Source organism: Alexandromys fortis, unplaced genomic scaffold (genome assembly GCF_014885135.2).
Source record: "Alexandromys fortis isolate MF-2015 unplaced genomic scaffold, M_Fortis_MF-2015_v1.1 scaffold_36, whole genome shotgun sequence".
Taxonomy (NCBI): domain Eukaryota; kingdom Metazoa; phylum Chordata; class Mammalia; order Rodentia; family Cricetidae; genus Alexandromys; species Alexandromys fortis.
Genome location: NW_026067915.1, coordinates 2,100,110 through 2,119,512, shown reverse-complemented (window position 1 = coordinate 2,119,512; position 19,403 = coordinate 2,100,110). Strand labels below are relative to the sequence as shown.

General features: G+C 39.1%; 1 protein-coding gene across 3 annotated transcripts in view; it reads left to right on the top strand.

Annotated features, from left to right (window-relative positions):
• The window catches only part of Ppp2r3a (protein phosphatase 2 regulatory subunit B''alpha), a 140,710-nt gene that overhangs the window by 71,080 nt on the left and 50,227 nt on the right, over positions 1 to 19,403 (top strand). For all 3 annotated transcript variants that reach the window (XM_050139379.1, XM_050139378.1, XM_050139377.1), the window contains 2 exons: positions 3,636 to 3,739; positions 13,630 to 13,732. In XM_050139379.1, the coding sequence (XP_049995336.1) occupies positions 3,636 to 3,739; positions 13,630 to 13,732 (207 nt within the window). The remainder of the gene's footprint in view (positions 1 to 3,635; positions 3,740 to 13,629; positions 13,733 to 19,403) is intronic.

The following is a 19,403-nucleotide window of genomic DNA, read 5'->3' as shown; positions in this document are numbered from 1 at the left end:
TGTTGTGTCTAGAGACCCTGTTCCCTTGAAGTCATCCATCACCTCTATCTCTTAAAATCTTTTTGTTCTCTCCCCTACATAGATCCCTCAGCCTTGAGAAGTGCTTTGATGAAGACATCCCCTTTATAACTGAATGCTCCAAAGTCTCTCACTCTCTGCACATTGTCTGCTAATATTAATTCCCATCTACTGCAAGAAACTTCCTTGATGAGGGTTGAGTGATACACTGATCTGTGGGTATAGCAATATGTCATTAGGAATCATTTTATTGATATGTTCCTTTAGCAGAATAACAGTAGTTGGTTTGGGAGAAAAGATCTTAACCCAAGGGAATGAAAATTGTTTAGTAATAGAAGTCGCCCTACAATACTGTTGATTACACAACTATGTAGTATCTATAACTGTATTAGTTCTTCCAAGGCTCAAGGAACATTAAGGAGAAAGGGCAGAAAGAATGTAAGAGTCAGGTGATGGGGGAGGACAATAAACACTATCTTCTAGGCATGACATGGCCCTTGCACTGGAGATGGGAAGGGTTCATGGTGCCTGTGTAACCCTAGAGAACTCTATCTAGGCTTTTGACAGATGCTAGAGGCAGGGGACGCATTTCTTTTATATGCTGCATGGGATATACCTTTCATCTAAAAGTGTTTAATTTTAGTTTTATGTCTTACATATATGTCAAATAATTCACTAATATTATGCCAAGACTTATGTGACATTTTATATCCATTAATATTTGCTTACAAAATGGTGAGCACCAACCTTTGGTGCATATATATTTAAAACTGTTGTATCTTACTATTTTTTTCTTTTTAGTAATATGTACTGGACATCTTTATCTCTTCTAACTTGGTTTGAAGTTGATGGTGCACCAAATAACTGCATGTTATATACACACACTTATATATGTGTACAATATATAAATCTTTAAAAAACAATATATAAATCTTTATTGTATATATATGAGACCAAATGCACACTGTTCACGTAAGGAAAAAAAAGTTGCCCTAGAAAAAGTGATAAGCATGTATCTCCTGGGAGGGCTTCAGCTGAAGTTGGCGACTCTCCTGATTCTTGAGCTCTTCTAATTCTGAAAAATTCATGATTGATTCCCATGGTTAGAGTTTCAAACTCTTTGGCAAGCCCCTTGTGTTTGACTTTTCTTTATATCCTGTTGCTGTAACAAAATGCTCTGACCAGAAACAACTTGGTTAAGGAAGGGTTTATTTGGCTTAAACTTCCAAGTCACAGTTCATCATTGAACTATTCAGGGTAGGAATAAGCAAGCACTTAGAGGCAAGAACCATGAAGAATACTACTTGCTGTCTCCTTCTGTGGTCAGTGTTCATCTAGCTTCCTTAAACTATCCAAGATCACTTGCCTAAGGATAGTGCCACCCTCAGTAGGCTGGACCCTCCTTCATCAATTAATAGTCAAGATAATCTCCCACAGACATGCCCACTGATCAATATGATTTAAGCAATTCTTTAATCAAGGCTTATTTCTCACATGACTCCAGACTGTGTCAGGTTAACAATTAAACCTAACTTTGTATCTGTGGCTCCCCCACAGCCAATAACCTGTCACTAAGGCTACCTAGGAGCATGTCCTTAGAACCCATTGTACATGAAGAGGGACTTGGACTGGGTGAGGTGGATTTGTCAGTTTGCCTACCCGAAGTGTCTTAATTTTTAAGCTATGTACCATAATAATCATAATTTCTGTAATAGATAAGAATCTCGTGGCTGCTAAGCTTTACTATTTTTCATTCTTGACCTCTGTAGAAGCTTTCATCCTCTGGACTTAAGCAATCTTAAATTCTGGTTGTAAGACGCTCTAGCCTGCAACATATCACTGAATTTCTTGGCAGGCTTGATTCTGTTGATCAGGCTGGCTAGTTATGTATCACTGCCCTTACTCGCTCTTCAGTGTTTGTCTCTCCTGGTTTCATTCTCAGTCAAAGGGGATGACCTTCCCAATATAGAAGGACTATTCAAGTAGCCATTGCTTTATTAGAACCACCACACTAGTTCTCAAGAAACCCTAAGTTCTATTCGCTTGTAGAATAAACTTCATTGTTTCTACAGGCAACAGTCTCTTGTTTCTGCCTGTTCTGTTTTTACCACCCTTGGCTTGAACCCTGCTTTCCACATCTTCATCTCTAACATGAACTAGCAGCAGTCTTGGGATCTCCCAGGACAGACAGTGTCCTGCTAGGTATTCTTAAGGCTCCTGTGTAGAATTTCATACCAGAAACACTTCCCCTAAGCCCAAGGTAGATAGACATCTAGTCAACCTTCAAAGGAAAATCTTCCTTTTGCAGAACAATGCTGTGCAGTGAAAGTATCTTTATCTTTTAACAAGGTGTGACACCTCCCCCCCATCCTTCACAAAAGCCTAGACTGGAAACAAGCTTTCTCTGTGTGTACAAAAATAGGAAGATTTGAAGTTTTTCTCTACTAATATTTATGTGTTCTTGATTATTGGAAATAAATTTTCCCTCTAAGAAAAAATTGGCAATTTAGTAAGAACTCTTTCTTAAAAGAGTAAATGGATAGTATTGAAGGATACTTTTTAATTAAAAAGCAAAACATTTTATTAGGAGAAATAAGCTGGTGCTTTTTAGGGTCTTGAAGTTTTATTCTAAGTTCTTACAAAGATTTTTATAGTGCATAGTTACTTGCATTATAGTTACCTTCGAACATAAATGAATGATAGCATTCTGTTTCTTACCTATCATCTTTTACTTGAATTATAATCACTTAAATAGATTTGATAGCTGTTTCTTGCACAGCCTAGAATTTTCAGAAGAGGAAACTATCAAATCGTGTGTGTGACACATGCATTTAGGTACAAGTGCCCTCAGAAGTCAGAGGTATTAGATAACCTTAGAGCTTGAGTTATAGACAGTTGTGAGCCACCTTTAAAGGTGCTGGGAGTTGCTCTCTAGCCCCAATGCTAGAGCATTGTACTTCCTTAGCCAGTTAGCCATCTCTACAGTTCCTTTTCTAGTTTAGTTTTTTGTTTGTTGTTTTGTAAACCTGGCGTTTCATAACAATATGCGAGGAGAAATAAGGAAGTTGGTACTAGAGTGTTTTAATAGCAAATGACCTGGTAATAAAAGTGACTACATTTTCTGTTCAAGAAATGAAGGGCAGCTGGGCAGTGGTGGCGCACGCCTTTAATCCCAGCACTCGGGAGGCAGAGGCAGGCGGATCTCTGTGAGTTTGAGGCCAGCCTGGTCTACAAAGGGAGTTCCAGGACAGGCTCCAAAGCTACAGAGAAACCCTGTCTTGAAAAAACCAAAAAAAAAAAAAAAAGAAGGGCATATATAGCCAGAAGTTTAGTCATTTCTTTCTAAAAGGTAGAAAAATATGTAAAAGTGGCAGGGAGAGATGCTGGTTTTCTTCAGCTACTGTTGGGAGGGGTTATTGATTGGGAAGAAGATAAACAGTTTTCCACTTTCTTCACTGAACATGCAACCCGCTATTGTTCTTCTGCTCTCCCTCCCTCCCTTCCCTCTCTCTCATTGACCCCAATAGCCCTTCTGTCCATGACAGGTAAAAGTCCATGTCTCTTCTCTTGGCATGTCATCCCTTCTCTTAGCTTCCTCTGTGTGTTTCTGTCTGCAGGTCTGTGGCTGTCCACTCTACTGGAAAGCCCCCATGTTCAGGGCTGCAGGAGGAGAGAAGACTGGATTCGTGACAGCACATTCATTCATTGCCATGTGGAAAAAGTAAGTATGTGAGCAGTCACTCTGAGACTAGCAAAGAATTGTGTGGTCCTTATAAAAGGTATTTATCTTAATAGCTTATTCATTTTCCTTGTGTCTTATAGTTCAAAAAGGAAAATTCTATGATTCATTACTAATTATACCCACAAACCTTTGACTTTTTTGCCTTTAAATAATGACATGTGTGGTGACAAATTCCTTTAATATCAGCATTGTGGAGGCAGAGGCAAACAGATCTGTGAGTTTGAAGTCAGCCTAGTCTGCATAGCTAGTTCTAAGCTAGCCAGGGCTACCTAGTAAGACCCTATCTCAAGGGTAGGGGGGTAAGAGGGCTAGCAAGACGACTCAGCAATGACTGCTTCTTTAGATGACCTTGGTTTGATTTCCAGCACTTGGTGACTCACAGTCACAGCAGTCTGTGTTCTAGTTCCTGGGTATCCAGAGCCCTTTTATGGCCTCCTCAGGTACCAGGCATGTATGTGGTACATACAGACAAAAACCCCATACACATAATTTAAAAAAAAATGTATCTTTAAACAGTAAATCAAATCTGCAGAGATACTTTTTAAGTAGCTACTAATTTGACAGTTTCTTTCTTGGTTTTACCTATAAAAGTAGAGACTTGGGATTTAAATCCAATAGCAATAAATAAATAAAGACTCTCCTTTATGGGCAGAACTATGTGTGTCACAAGAAAAGTACATCTGCAGGCTGGAGAGGTGGTTCTGTGGATAAGAGTGCAAATAGAAGGACTTGAGTTCAAATCCTAGGACCCACACAAAAGGACAGGCATGGCTGTGTGAACCTGTAACCCAAACATTATGAGATACAGAAACAGGAATATCCGAGGACTCATTGGCCATCCAGCCTTGCAGAAACTTAAAGCTTGAGGTTCAATGACAGGCCCTATTGTAAAAAAAAAAAAAAAAAGTGAAGAGGTAAAGAGGTAGAAAATGAATGCCCTTTAGACACCACAGCACATATACACGTATACCTGCACATCCCTGTGAATGCACCATTCACACGCATACACACACACCAGAATAAAGGTAAAAAAGAAAAATATAGGTACAGTCTTAAATAATCCAGTGGAAAATTATATCTGGTTGATTTATAAAAATCACTAAATTCTTACAAATATTAATCATCACTTTTTTTGAGAACTGCAGTCAAAGAACAAAAGACTAAATTACTTATAAAATATTCTTGACTTTTAATATTCTGATAAATAATCTCAAATTCAAACCCAACTTTTTCTTTAAATCCCCTCCTTGGATGCTATTTGTAGATGGAAGCTTCTATCTTGTCAGGTTTTATAGCCATTCAGTCCCAAGGACACACACAGAGGCTTATATTAATTATAAACAACTTGGCCTCTTATCTCAGGCTTATTATTAACTAGCTCTTACAACTTAAATTAACCCATAATTCTTATCTATGTTTAGCCACATGGCTTGGTACCTTTTCTCAGTGAAGCATCTGAAATCTCATCTTTCTTCCTCTGCATCTGACTAGAGACTAACTCTCTGCATTTCTTCTTCCCAGAATTCTCTTAATCTGATCACCCCACCTATACTTTCTGCCTAGCTACTGGCCAATCAGCATTTTATTAATTGATACAAGTGACAAATCTTTAAAATGTACAAGAGCATTATCCCACATCATTTCCCCTTTTTTCTTTTCAAAACAAGAACTCTGAATTTAATCTCCTTTCTTAAGCTTTTTTCTGACTGTTATCTACAAAAACTTGTAACCAACACTCTACACAAAGAAAATATCCATAATCTACTTTTGGGAAGTGTGGGCATAGTTTGCTAAGCTACTTCCTACTGGTTGGGGCACTGATAATCTTATGGGGACTAAAAGAAAATTTAGGATTATGATGAAGTCCTGACTGGAGTATTCTGTGGGCTGGATCATCTCAGTCAGCAGTCTTGAGGCTGTTCTGGATGTAGAACTCAGAGGAAACTACAACAGAGGTGCTCTGAAACGTTGGATCATCTGGGCCATCCATTCCCATTGAAGACTTTTCAGGGGGTTTCCTTGATCAAACCTTATTTTTCTTGATCCAGAATAAATCACAGCCTCTCACTTCCTATGGAAACAAAAGCAAAACCTCTTCTCCAAAGTAACATATCTTTTGACATAAATTTTGAAGTCAAGGCATTTTCAAAATATATAACTTGGAATAATCCAGCAACTTTTATAATTAAATAAACTTTTGATTTGATTATAATAGCTTTTAGTAGCTGTTGCTCCATCCTCAGTAGTCAAACAATTCAAAGACAATACAGTAACATACAGTATCCAGATTCTCTGTGTATTTTCCATCTTTATGTGGCTTTTTTTTTTTACTCTGTTTCTTTTATTTTTAGTTTTTGGTTCTTTGAGACAGGATTTCTCTGTGTATCTTTGACTGCCCTGGATCTCACTCTGCAGACCAGGCTGGCCTCAAACTCACAGAGATTCACCTGCTTCTGCCTCCCAAGTGCTGGGATTAAAGGCATGCGCCTCTATCCCCAGATACTCTATTTCTTTTTTTAAGGACTTTCTCTATCATTTTTCTTTCTCTCCCAAGCCTACATATATTTTTAAAGACATCGTAAGCCATTTTAGAAGGTTTTTTTTCCATCTGAATCTGTCTTTACTGTTTATCTCTATATTTTTCTGAGCATAGAGTCTTTAATCTGTTCAGCAGCCTGGTTAGGATTAAAGTTGCAGCTTTGGCAACTAGCTCCACCCCATTCTTTGACCTCCTGAGAGTCTAGCTTCATGGTGTAAATATTGGCAGGAACCGTGTTTATTGTCACAACTCTGCGGAGTTTCTAGGTCAGTACCACCACCAAGAAGCATGCTGCTGGCTGCTCATAAACACCATTTGTTTGGTGGCCTGGCCTCTTAAAAGAGCCATGTGGTGTTTGCTGCTAAAGCTGAGTCAGGAAGCCTCTCTTAAAGGAGCCGTGCCTCTCTACTCATCACCAGCAAACGGAGCCTACTGGAGTAAAAGATGGTTACTGAGAAGTTGCACTTGACTCTGTTTTCATCTGTCTAGAATCCTTTTTTATAAAGCTTTCTCAGGCTGTATGTGGAAATTCTTGTCTTACGTTTGGGCGCCAGCTATTAGATATTGTTTTGTTTTGTGGCAACATCTCATGTAGCCCAGACTGGGCTCACTAGGTAACCAGTGATGACTTAGACCTTCTGACCTTCCTGCTTCCATTTCCCAAGTTCTGGGATTATGCACTGGGTGTATGCAGTGCTGGGGACTGAACCCAAGGCTTTGTGCTTGCTAGGCAAACACTATAATCTACATTTAAACCCCAGGTATCATTCCTTAAATCACTAACATTTAGGAGAGTGCTTCTCCTAATGCTTCTCCAGCCTTCCTAATGCTGTAACGCTTTAATATGGTTCCTCGTGTTGTAGTGACCCCAACCATGGAATTATTTGATTACTACTTCATAACTGTAATTTTACTACTGTTAAATTTGCAACTGTTAAATCACAGGTTGAGAATCACTGATTTAGGAGATCAGGGCCAATGTCTAAGTTAGGGCTGTTGCAATGAAACACCATGACCAAAAAGCAAGTAGGGGAAGAAAGGGTTTATTTGGCTTACACTTCCATATTCCTGTTCATCATTAAAGTAAGTCAGGACAAGAAGTCAAACAGAGCAGGAACCTGGAGGCAGGAGCTGATACAGATACCATGGAGGAGTGCTGCTTACTGGCTTGCTCAGCTTGATTTCTTTTTTTTTTTTTTTTTTTTTTTTTTTTTTTTTTTTTTTGGTTTTTCGAGACAGGGTTTCTCTGTGGTTTTGGAGCCTGTCCTGGAACTAGCTCTTGTAGACCAGGCTGGTCTCGAACTCACAGAGATCCGCCTGTCTCTGCCTCCCGAGTGCTGGGATTAAAGGCGTGCATCACCACCGCCCGCCCGGCTTCAGCTTGATTTCTTATAGAACCCAAGACCACCAGTCCCAGGGGTGACACCACCGCCATGGACTGGGCCTTCGCCTACTGATCACTAATTAAGAAAATACTTTACAGCTATATCTTATAGAGGCATCTTCTCCATTGAGGTTCCCTCCTATTAGATAACTCTAGTTTGTGTGTGAAGTTGACATAATGTAGCACAAATAATAAAAACCCAGAGACAGATACTGGAATTCAACATGAAGATCAGAGAAGCAAAGCAGCCAAGCCATGCATTCTGCATTCCTAGTCTTAAAAATCTAACAGTAAATCACATCTTTCTTCATTATATTAGGACTGCAGTGATAAGGGTAAGACACTTTCAGTTAGTAAATTTCTTCAAAAAAGTACACCCAAGCCAAAGGATACAGTTGCTTCATGTTGTCCCCGTGGGGATTAGCATTGTTTTCTTGGATTGATTGAGTTGTCCAAATACCAAGGAATATAAGAACCCTAAGACAATCTATACCATCTGGATGACACTACAAAGTCACCCCACCTCTCCTATAGCAGAAAAAAATAGCCTGATAAAATGTAAGGAATATCCCTTTTTAAATGGGTTTAAGTAGAGGTAAAAGTAAGAGACTTCCTTGTAAGCTAGAAATAGCACAAAGAAAGAAGGAAAAAAAGTACTAATGAGCAAACATAAACTAACAGAAAAATCATTTGTCCTTGGGTGTTTCATTATTATTATTGTTGTCGTTGTTAAGAAAAATATTTTGAGAATTTTAAACATTGTAGGCTGACACTTCTTTCCCGCCTGCCAGTTCCCAAATAACCAACTCAGAGGCTGAATATAAATTATAAATGCTCAGCCAATAGCTTGGGCTTGTTACTAGCTAACTCTTACACTTTAATCCATACTTCTTATCTATATTTGGAAATATAATATCTCTTACCACATGACTTGGTACCTTTTTCAGTACAGAATTTTCATCTTCCTTCTCTGGGTTTGCCAGCAACTCTCTAACTCTGCTCTTCCCAAAATTCCCCTAGTCTAGTTCTGGAGCTCAATCTCTTCCTGCCCAGCTATTGGCCATTTGGCTTTTTATTAGCTGAATGAAAGTAGTACATACTCCTAGTGTACAAAAAGATTTTCCACAGCAATACATGAGTACTATATTTATATCATTTCTACCTCTCCTCCCAACTACCGTGTCCCTCTCTGTGGTATTTTTGCATTCTAGAACAAGGAGCAAGAAAAGATCCTAAGGCCTGAATAGTAGGAACCTTACACCATGGTCTACATAGCAAGTTCCAGGCCCATCCAGGGCAATATAGTGAGACCCTGTCAGAAAAGCAAACAAAGAAACATAGTGAGAAATTCATCTTGATATTTCCATTTCCCAATAGCAAAATCAAAATTTGAACTGAGAGGGATGATTTTGTTTTTAATCAGTATATAATAACAGTAGTAGAATTTAAGAACTTAAAATTTCTAGATGGTCTGGCTTCTCTTCAATGATCTTCCTTTATCCAGGTAGCTGCCTGGCCCTGAAAAGTTCTCATCTGGAACATGAACTGGGAGTTAAAAGAGTAAATAATTGACACAGCCCTTGCCAGAGGCATCTTTAGTTACTGAACTTATTATTGTTGGCAAAAAAGATCACCTAGCAGTCTAGGAAAACAGCAAGGTGTGAGCATTATTAAGAGAAAGCTGTGGACAAGTTGGGGGATGAAAATAAATAGGAGATAGTCTAGTAAAAGAGACATTAGACCTAAACACAGGAAATAGATCTGCTGATATTTTTAATATTCTAGGACAGTATGAGAAGCTGAGACTGACTGTAGCAAAGGACAGCTTGTGTCCAGTTTTATCTGCATGCTTACTGTGAGAATCACAGCCAGGTTTTAGTTAAGACTGTCTCAGAGAGAGCGGACAGTTGTTCCATCGGGTAGAGCAGCACTGTGGCATGGCCACTGCAGCCATATCTCTTTATCGAAGTGAATCGCCGACTCTGGGAAAAACAACTTCTGCAAAAAGTCAATGAACAAGAAGTCATGATGGGCAGGTCTGCAGGAAACTGCTCAGTTTTCCGTCTCTGCTGTGGTTACCAAATGGTTTGGGTGCCCTCTAGTGGGAGTTCCTCTTCAAATGCCATGGAAAAGCCAGATTCTGTGAATGTAAGGAGATTAAGTGATTGATGGTTTGAGTCTCATCCCTAGGAAAGGAGCCTTAGTTTTTAACTTTTTTGCAAGCTTCACCCTTCATATAAAGCAATTTGAGTTAAATACACAGTATATTAAAATGTTTAAGCCATAATGGCTCATGCCTATAATCACAGCACTTTGGAGAAAGATTGCTATAAGTTCCTGTCTAGCCTGGGCTACAGTGTAAGATACTATTTCTTTAAAGTCCATAAATATTCAAGCACAAAGAATAATTGGCAGGTGATAATATAAAATTCAAACATTTTGGCATATACATATGCTTCCTGACTTGCTCCAATAATAAGCTCTGTATAGAATTTTTTTTGTTTTTTGTTTTTTTTTTTTTTAATATTTATTTATTATGTATACAATATTCTGTTTGTGTGTCTGCCTGCAGGCCAGAAGAGGGCATCAGATCTCATTTCTGATGGTTGTGAGCCACCATGTGGTTGCTGGGAACTGAACTCAGGACCTTTGGAAGAGCAGGCAATGCTCTTAACCGCTGAGCCATCTCTCCAGCCCCTCTGTATAGAATTTTTAGAACTAAAATTAAATACAGAAGTCATGAACATAAGGAAATCATTTCCCTCCTGTCAGAATGCCTGTGGCTGGTTTTAGAATGAGCACCTTAAAAATTTCCCCTCCTTCTCTTCCCCTCTTATCCCTAGCCATTTTATATCTACACTCGGATATCTCTTGCCCTTAGAGCCAGGACAATTTTTAGAAGGAAGCCATAGCTCACATCCTTTTTTATGTGCCTAGAACTCCTCTGGAATCAAACCAATATGGTTCTAGCTTTACTCTCTCTCTCTTAGGGTTCATATCAGTGTGTCATTTGCCACTGACAAAACACTGGCCCCTAAAGCATTATAGTCAGTGTAGAATGGCTGTGCTATTCTTCAGCTTATATGGCTTTTTTAAAAGTCTCATTTTTAAAATCTAGTGCCTTATGGAGTTTATCGGCCTAGAACGTTAACAAAAAAATTTGAATCACCTTTTCTGTTTCACTCTTTTGATTTAAAAATGGAAGAATGCTGATGTGACTTGGTCTTTTTAGACTTTTCTTCATCTGGTGCATTGCTTCCGTGTTTGTTCAGTCACGCAGTCCTTTTCTTAAAATACATAAAAATGTTCCTCTTTAAAAACCTCACCACTGGGCTGGAGAGATGGCTCAGCGGTTAAGAGCATCGCCTGCTCTTCCAAAGGTCCTGAGTTCAATTCCCAGCAACCACATGGTGGCTCACAACCATCTGTAATGAGGTCCGGTGCCCTCTTCTGGCCTGCAGGCATACACGTAGAAATTGTATACATAATAAATAAATAAATAAATAAATAAATAAATAAATAAATATTAAAAAAAATTAAAAAAAAAACCTCACCACTTTTTCTTTCTATTCCATCAATTTTCTAATCCTATGAGGTGATTTTTATTAGCACTCAGTGTACTAATCTTCCCTTGTTATGTGTGTTTATTTAACTTCTGGAGTATGTAAATAAATAAATACAAATGTCTGACTTAGCTCAAAACAAACAAAATCAGTATGGTATTTGTTAGCTCACTAACATTTTGAGAGTCTTCTGGGTATAAGTCACTGAACCATGCTCTTTCTATATATAAAAAGACTATACCCTCACTTTAGTTGTCAAAGAAAAATTTTAAAGCCAACAACACAGCAGCATATTTAAGTATAGTGAATAGAGAGATCAGAAAGGAGTGCAGTTGTAAAGAAATTTTTAAAAAGAGGTAGTTATTTAGCTAGGTCTTAAAGAAGAACAGCACAGCATGAGAGTGACGTAAAGGCCAGACTGCATATGACTCAGGCCAGCTGCCTGGAGTGGAAGTTGGATTTAGCACAGTAGTAAGGTCAGTGATTAGGCATCCTCTAGAATAGTGAGGGCCTTAAATGCCCTGTGTAGACATTTAAGCTCGCGCATTTAAATGGTACAGTACTGTACATTTTTTAGTAAGGTACTTGTATAATCAGATTGGTTTAGAATTGTTGCACTGAAAGGTTAGATGAACACTGAAGCCTGTTGGAACCCTCCCTAGCAGTCTCACCCTGGGTCTGTAATGTCGGAGCTTATAGAGCACAGTGGAAACAGGAAGAAGCAGTTGTCCAGATCATTTCCAGGAAATTTTCTTCAGGACTCCAGTCTTCCTGGGATTCTGTATTCCAGACACCTAGCAGTCTCAGCTAGAACCTTGGCAAGCACGATGAACTTCACCTTCCTTCTTACCCATGTGCTACAGAGCACCATAACTTCTCATTTCTACCAGATGTGCCCCTTTCTGTCTCCATTTCCACTGTCCATGCTCAGACCCCTACAGCCTCACACTTGCTGTTTTTGAAAAACACATCTGACTATCTCACTGTCCGAGCTAAAATTCCTCTATTGAGCAAATTCTTGACCTAATACCAAAGAGGCCTTCTTAGATTTTATTTGCACTTATCCCCTCCTCTTACTAACTCTGAACTTTGTGTTGCCCAATGCTGTAATAATCTCACACCAGGCATCTGTGTGTGCAGCCCTCCTTATTGTAACCCCCTTCTTTCCTGCTTCACTCTGCAGGAAATCTCATAGACTTCCTCTGTCCTTTCATGATACCTTGTACTCATTACTTAATATCATGACTGTTCCACAGCAGTATGATTCCACTGGTTACCAAAAACCATAGGGAATAGAATTTTGTCTTATTTCCTTTTACCCAAGCTCATTCAAGGCCAGATGCAATACCTGACATATATCGCCATTCAATAAATGACTAATGAAGGAAAATAAGAAAATTTGGAGTGAATTATTGGATATAGAGAATTAGAAATAGAAAAAATTAAATTACGTTTTAAAACCCAGATAACTAAGACTGGTACCATAACACACACACACACACATACACACTCACTCAGGAAAAGGACTAATAGTTTAGAAAGCTTTTAGACTTTGCTTTTTCAATGTTTTGACTTTTCTGTCAGAGTATATGGACATACCCAATAAATAGTTGGAGGGGAAGAATTCTAGAAACTTAGAAGACTTAACAGAGGACTGATTTTCTAAAGCTGTTCTTTTAAGTCGAAGTTTAAAAGCCCCCCATGGGGCTGGCCATGGATATGTCAGCCTAACAAGAATTTCCTGTTTCTATAGTGCATAGTAGTCTGCCTGCAATATTTCTTTCTTTCTAGCTCAGAAATTCTTGTTCTAGATGTCCTGTGCTAAACCGAATGGGCTTTCCCCACTAAGTATACTTAGTAACATATTTTATCTATATTAGTTCATTTTACGCTGTGGTCTCAACTCAAAAACGTTGTAGAAAGTTAGTTTACCATCCTGTAACTGAGATTTTATTAAGATACTACTTTGACAAAAATTAGAAGCATGAAAGCCATTGAAAAGGGAACATTTGGATAGAGGATAATTTATAGAAGAGGACATGCACAAAGCTTACCCTTTAATTCCAGCACTGAAAATAAAAAGACAGAGAGTAGTTGATTCTGTTTGTTTGTTTGTTTGTTTGTTTGTCTGTTTTCAAGACAAGGTTTCTCTTGGAGACCTGGCTGTTCTAGAACTTCCTCTGTAGACCAGGCTGGCCTTAAATTCAGAGATTCACCTGCCTCTGCCCCCTGAATGCTGGGATTGAAGGTGTGTGCACACTCAGCCAAGCATTTGACTTTTAATCTAAGTACACTCAAGTCAAACTAAAATTACCAGCCCGTCAATGTGTAGGCATTGTATGTTCTGAGTAACAGACCTTCCTAACTAGTGCTTCTTTTGTAGGTTGCTAAATAACCATCATGATGATGCCTCTAAGTTCATCTGGCTCCTAGCAAAACCCAGCTGCAGCTATCTGGAACAGGAGGATTTTATTCCTTTACTTCAGGTGATATAGATATAGATATATATTTTGGAGTTTACTTTTGGAGTTTGAAAGTGGGGGGGTGTTTGTTTGGCTGGTCGGCTAGATGGTTCTGGGGTTGTTTGTCCGTTTGTTAGTGACAGGATCTTACTGTATAATCCAGGCTAACATCAAACTTTTAATCTCAAAAGCTAGGATTAAGGTACACAGCACCATGACTGGTAAGACATTTTTTCTTTTTTATTTTAAGATGCAACTATAATACTATGTCAATAGAGCTACATATATCTAGAGGCCAGATTACTAAGAATGGTTTTTATAGTTGTTTTAGTAGTGAAATATTTTGTTAGACGAAATCTAAAACAGAACCCATAGTATAAGATAGACAAAACAGGGCTGCTTACACTGCATTTGGCTTTCTCCTTAGTCATTCACAGAAACCAGTGAAACATCTTATGAAACCTTAGAAATGGAAAAGATAGCTTGGAAGGGACTGCACTGATGGCTCAGAGGCTAAGAGCACTACTGGCTGCTCTTCCAGAGGTCCTAAGTTCAATGCCCAACACCCACATGGTGGTTCAGAGTTATTTATAATGAGATCTGGTGCCCTCTTCTGGCATACATGTAGAACACTATACATAATAAATAATTAAATCTTTAAAAAAAGAAAGATAGCTTTGAAAATACTAATATCAACCATAGTTAAGAACCTATGCGGAACTGATAGTTGCTGGAAGAGAGAAAATCAGTTTTCTTAATAGCATGGAGTTTATCAACCATACTCCAGTGCAAGCCTCATGCTCAGAAATAGTTGGCCAACATAAAATGAACTCCATAGTGGTAGGGTGTGTGTCTGTGTATCTGTGTGTGTGTTCTGTTTTGTTGGTTGGTTGGTTTTTGGTTTTTAGAGACAGGATTTCTCCGTGTAATGGCCCTAGCTGTCCTGAAACTAGCTCTTGTAGACCATGCTGGCCTCAAACTCACAGAGATCCGCCTGCCTCTGCCTCCCAAGTGCTGCCACATGTGATTAAAGGCGTGTGTCACCACCACCTGACTTGGTTTTGTTGTTGTTGTTGTTGTAAGAGTGAGAAAAACATAAAGTTGGGCATCCAGGAGGAGCTAAAGGAGGGAAAGGTTATGATCTTAAAATTAAAAATAAAGAATCTAGTGAGAAGAAATCAAAACAACTATAATGAACTCTAGAGTCTTCCTAGACTGTCAGGGTGTCTTGACTCTTCGATTAGAGCACATCCAAAATGGTGCTCTAGTTTTTCCACTAGATCTATTTGTACATAAGATTAGAACAGGAAGAAGCTGTGCATGGTGGCGAATGCCAGTGCCTTCCTGTAATCCTGGCTCTAGGAGCCTGAGCGAGAGAATGTAACCTATGCTACATAACATACCCAGATCTGTCTCAAGAAACCATTGAATGAGTGAATAATGGAGTAAAAGAATGGAAACTTGAATCAAGCATGGTGAGGTCTGCAAAGACAGTTTCCACCAGCCCATAAAGGTAGACAGGAACAGAGTGGGGGGAATGTACTTGTAGGGGAGAAAAAAAGAAACAAAGCCTGCCTGTGAGAGCACAGCAGCCTAGGAATAATTTAGGTTAAGGGCAATGGGCCCTACTACTATCATCAGATTTCAGGGAGATTAGTAATTTATATTATTTGCATAGACTCTGTATTACTCTTCCAAAGTACTCACTCATGTGAAACAATTTTCACTAATGGAGCCAAATAAATGAAACAATAGTACATTTCTCATTTTTTCTTTTCTGTTTCTAAGATGTTAAAAATCTGTTGTTTACAAATGTGTTTTCTACATGTAGAAAGGATATAGCTCAGATTTTTAAGAATAAATCTCAGAACTATAAGTATCTTTGGGATGGGGCATTGGCCCAATGGTTAAGAGCACTGTTGCTCTTGAAGAGGACCTGGGTTTGATTCTCAGCACCCACATGATAGCTTCAACATCCTCTTCTGGCCTCCGTGAGCACAGGACATGTGGTGCACAGACACAACACTCATAACACATAAAATAGTAAAGAAATCTAAAAACAATTTTTTAAGAAGTTTTTCTTTTCTTTCACTTTTTGAAGTTTTTTAACATCAGCCCTTATATACCAGTCTGGAAGAAAATGTTAACTGAGGTTCCTTCAGCGTGGAGCTGTACCACGGGTTGAATTTGAGGGTTATTATTGAAGTAGCAGTGATCCATGACCATATCCTTCTTTGCTTCTTTTTTACAATAAATCACTCCCAGAATCTAAGAGAAAGTGTGTGTGTGTGTGTGTGTGTGTGTGTGTGTGTGTTGTGCACGCATTCTAAGGGTGCACTCTGTACTCATGGAAGCCAGAGGGTAATACCCTGCTCTTCACTCTCCACCTGATTCCTCTGAGACGATCTCTCACTGAACCTGGAACTCAGTATCAGTGACCCTCCTGTCTTTGTCACCCATAGTGCTGGGGAAGATATTCAGCAAGGATCCAAATTTTTAGATAGGAGTATGTTCAAGAGATTATTGTGCAATTCACTGAATATAATCAATAACAATGTGTATTCTTTTTGTTTTGTTTTGAGATAAGATCTCACTGTATAGTCCTAATTGTTCTGAAATTCACTCTGTAGACCACACTGACCTCGAACTCAGAAATCCTCCTGCCTATGCCTCCCAAGTACTTGGATTTGGTGTGTGCCACGATACCTGACTATAATGTATATTCTTGAAAATGTCCAAGAATAGGTTTTCAATGCTCTCACCACACATGAAAAAATGAGTATTATGACTGCTCAGGATTCTGAGAAAAAGTGATCACCGGGTGCTCAGCTCTAAATATGACACTTATACCACACTATATGAAGCCCAGAAAACATCACGGGCAAGGGAGCAGAAAAAATTAAGAGCTGGAAGACTGGGAGAAGGACTGTGAAGGGCTGTCATTTCATGACACAGCCCTTGCAAATATGGTCTAACTGCAGCTAGCATTGTTTGCACTGGGCATACACAAGACTGGGCCTGTCATCAGGGAGGGGGCTCATGGGACTATAACCTCTGCCCTAGTTTGCTTCTCATTGATAAAACTAACCAAAAGCAACTTGAAATGGAAAGGGTTTATTGGGACTTACATGTCCCAATCACAGTCCATCACTGAGGAAGTCAAGGAAGGAATTATGGAGGAAAGCTGCTTATTGGCTTGTTCTCCATGGCTTCTTCATCTTACTGTCTTATACCACTCAAGATCACCTGACCATCGGTGCTACCTCTCACAGTGAGTTGGGCCCTCCCACATTAATCATTAACCAAGAAAATGCTCCATAATTGTGCCTACAGGCCAATCTGATGGAGGCAGTTTCTCAGTTGAAATCCCTCTTCCCACAAATGTCTAGATTTGTATTGACAGAAACTAACCTGCATACTTTACCTGCTGAATTACTGGCTGCTGATAGATTCTAAAGAAGGGACAGTCATTTCATTTGGTAGTTGGTAGGCTTTGATGAGCCTACCAGACTCTTGCTGATAGTTCCAAACCTGTGATCACTCACAGAGCCATAGTTGAAATAAGTGGATAACAAAACAAAAAGATATGAATGACCTTGAACTCTTGATTCTTCTGCCTTCTTCCCAAGTACTGGGATTATAGACATGCACCACCACAGATGGGCTATGAGATGCTAGACATTGAACCAAGGATTTCATACATCCTAGGCACTCTACAAACTAAGCTATATAACCCACCCAATTCTTCAAAGTTTTTAACTATGAAAAGTGTTTTATTGTTTTGGTTGATTTGTTTTGTTTTTGAGGCAAGGTCTCCTTAAGTATCTCTGGCTGGTCTGAAACTTACTATATAGGCCTCAAACTCAAAGAGATCTGCTAGTCTCTGCATCCTGAGTGCTATTCTTTAATCCATGATGTGCCAGCATGCCCAGCTGCAATGTGTTTTTTGAGAAATGATTTTACAGTCTTATAGCTAAAACTGACTTCAAACTCACCATGGAGTGTAAACTGTTTTGAACTCACAGTCCTTCTGCTGAAACTCCTGAGTGCTAGTTTAGAGGTGTGTCACGCTGCATAGTCTTGTTATGGAGATTTTGCACATACACAAATTGAGGGGGGAAAAAATCTACTTGTCAACCTAGCCCCAATATTGATCAAGAGCTAAAGAGACAGAGAATAGAAAATCAGTAGCATTTTTGCTAAATCAAAATCTTGTTTTGTTTTGTTTTGTTTTTGTCTTTATTTTGAGACATTGTTTGACTATGTAGCCCTGGCTGGCCTGGAACTCCCCATGTAGACCAGATCTGCCTTCCTCTGACTCTGGAGTGATAGGATTAAAGGCTTACATTGAAATCTTAGTGCTTGACAATATTAACAAAATAGACCAACAACTAATTTAATCAAAGGAAAATGGGGTTGTACATATACACAACAGAATATTTTTTACCTGTAAAAGAAATTATATCATGACATTTGCAGAAAACATAAAAGGACTTGAGGTCATTAAGTGAAATAAGCCAGACCCAGACAAATCATGTATGTTTTTTCTCATGTGGGTTCTAGGTTTAAATGTGTGTGTGTGCATGCACACACACAAACGCATGCATCACATGACATAAAGGAGTGTCATGAAAGTAGAAAGGAGGCTAGGAAGGAACTTACAGGATTCAGAGAAAGAAAGGATAACAAAATATATGTGATAGAAGGGAAGGATTTTTTTGAGAGAAAGGAACCAGCAACAGTGGTATACTTGTAGTTCTGCTTCTTCCTTGGGGTGGTCAGCCATCAGTCCATGAGGGTGGAAGGAGCAGACGCAGGGATCAGGGTTCAGATGGTTGCGGATATGATAGAGATAGCCATCTGGGATGTGACCTCAGTGAATCAGCTCAACTTGATTTCCAGAGTATAGAAATATATAACAATGGGAAGCCACAGGACAAACCTGAATTTGCATTAAGTGGCAGACTATTATCATGTAATAGCTGGATTAGTAGAAGCACAGCCCTATCAAAATGGCTAGAGCATTTGCCTGATTACCATGTGGTCAGTAGGGGAAGAGCGTTTGCAGGGAACTGTGTAAAGGGTCATCCCTGAGATACATCAGGCATCCAGGCCTAGAGACAGCCATCAGTTAATGCTAGGTAGAGAGCAGGAAGCCTCACTGAGGGAAGAGGGGAGTCTTCCATGTTGCCAAGCTTAAAGAAAGCTGCCAGAGTATAGCAGAATGTAACCTCTGACCAACATATACTCCCAACATATACTAACTTTAAAAATTAATTTTAAAAGAAGTAAGTACACTTTAAAATTTTGTTTACTTGGGGCTGGAGAGATGGCTCAGTGGTTAAGAGCATCACCTGCTCTTGCAAAGATCCTGAGTTCAATTCCCAGCAACCACATGGTGGCTCACAACCATCTGTAATGAGGTCTGGTGTCCTCTTCTGGCCTGCAGACATACACACAGACAGAACGTTGTATACTAAATAAATAAATAAATAAATAAATAAATAAATAAATAAATAAATAAATATTTTAAAAAAAGAAAAAGTTTTAAAATTTTTTTGTTTACTTATTTTATGTGTATGAGTGCTTTGTCTGTATGTCTGTCCACCACATGTGTGCCTGGTGCCCATGGAGGCCAGAGGAGGGTGTTAGGTCCCCTGGGACTATAGTTACAAGTGGTTGTGAGCCACCATGT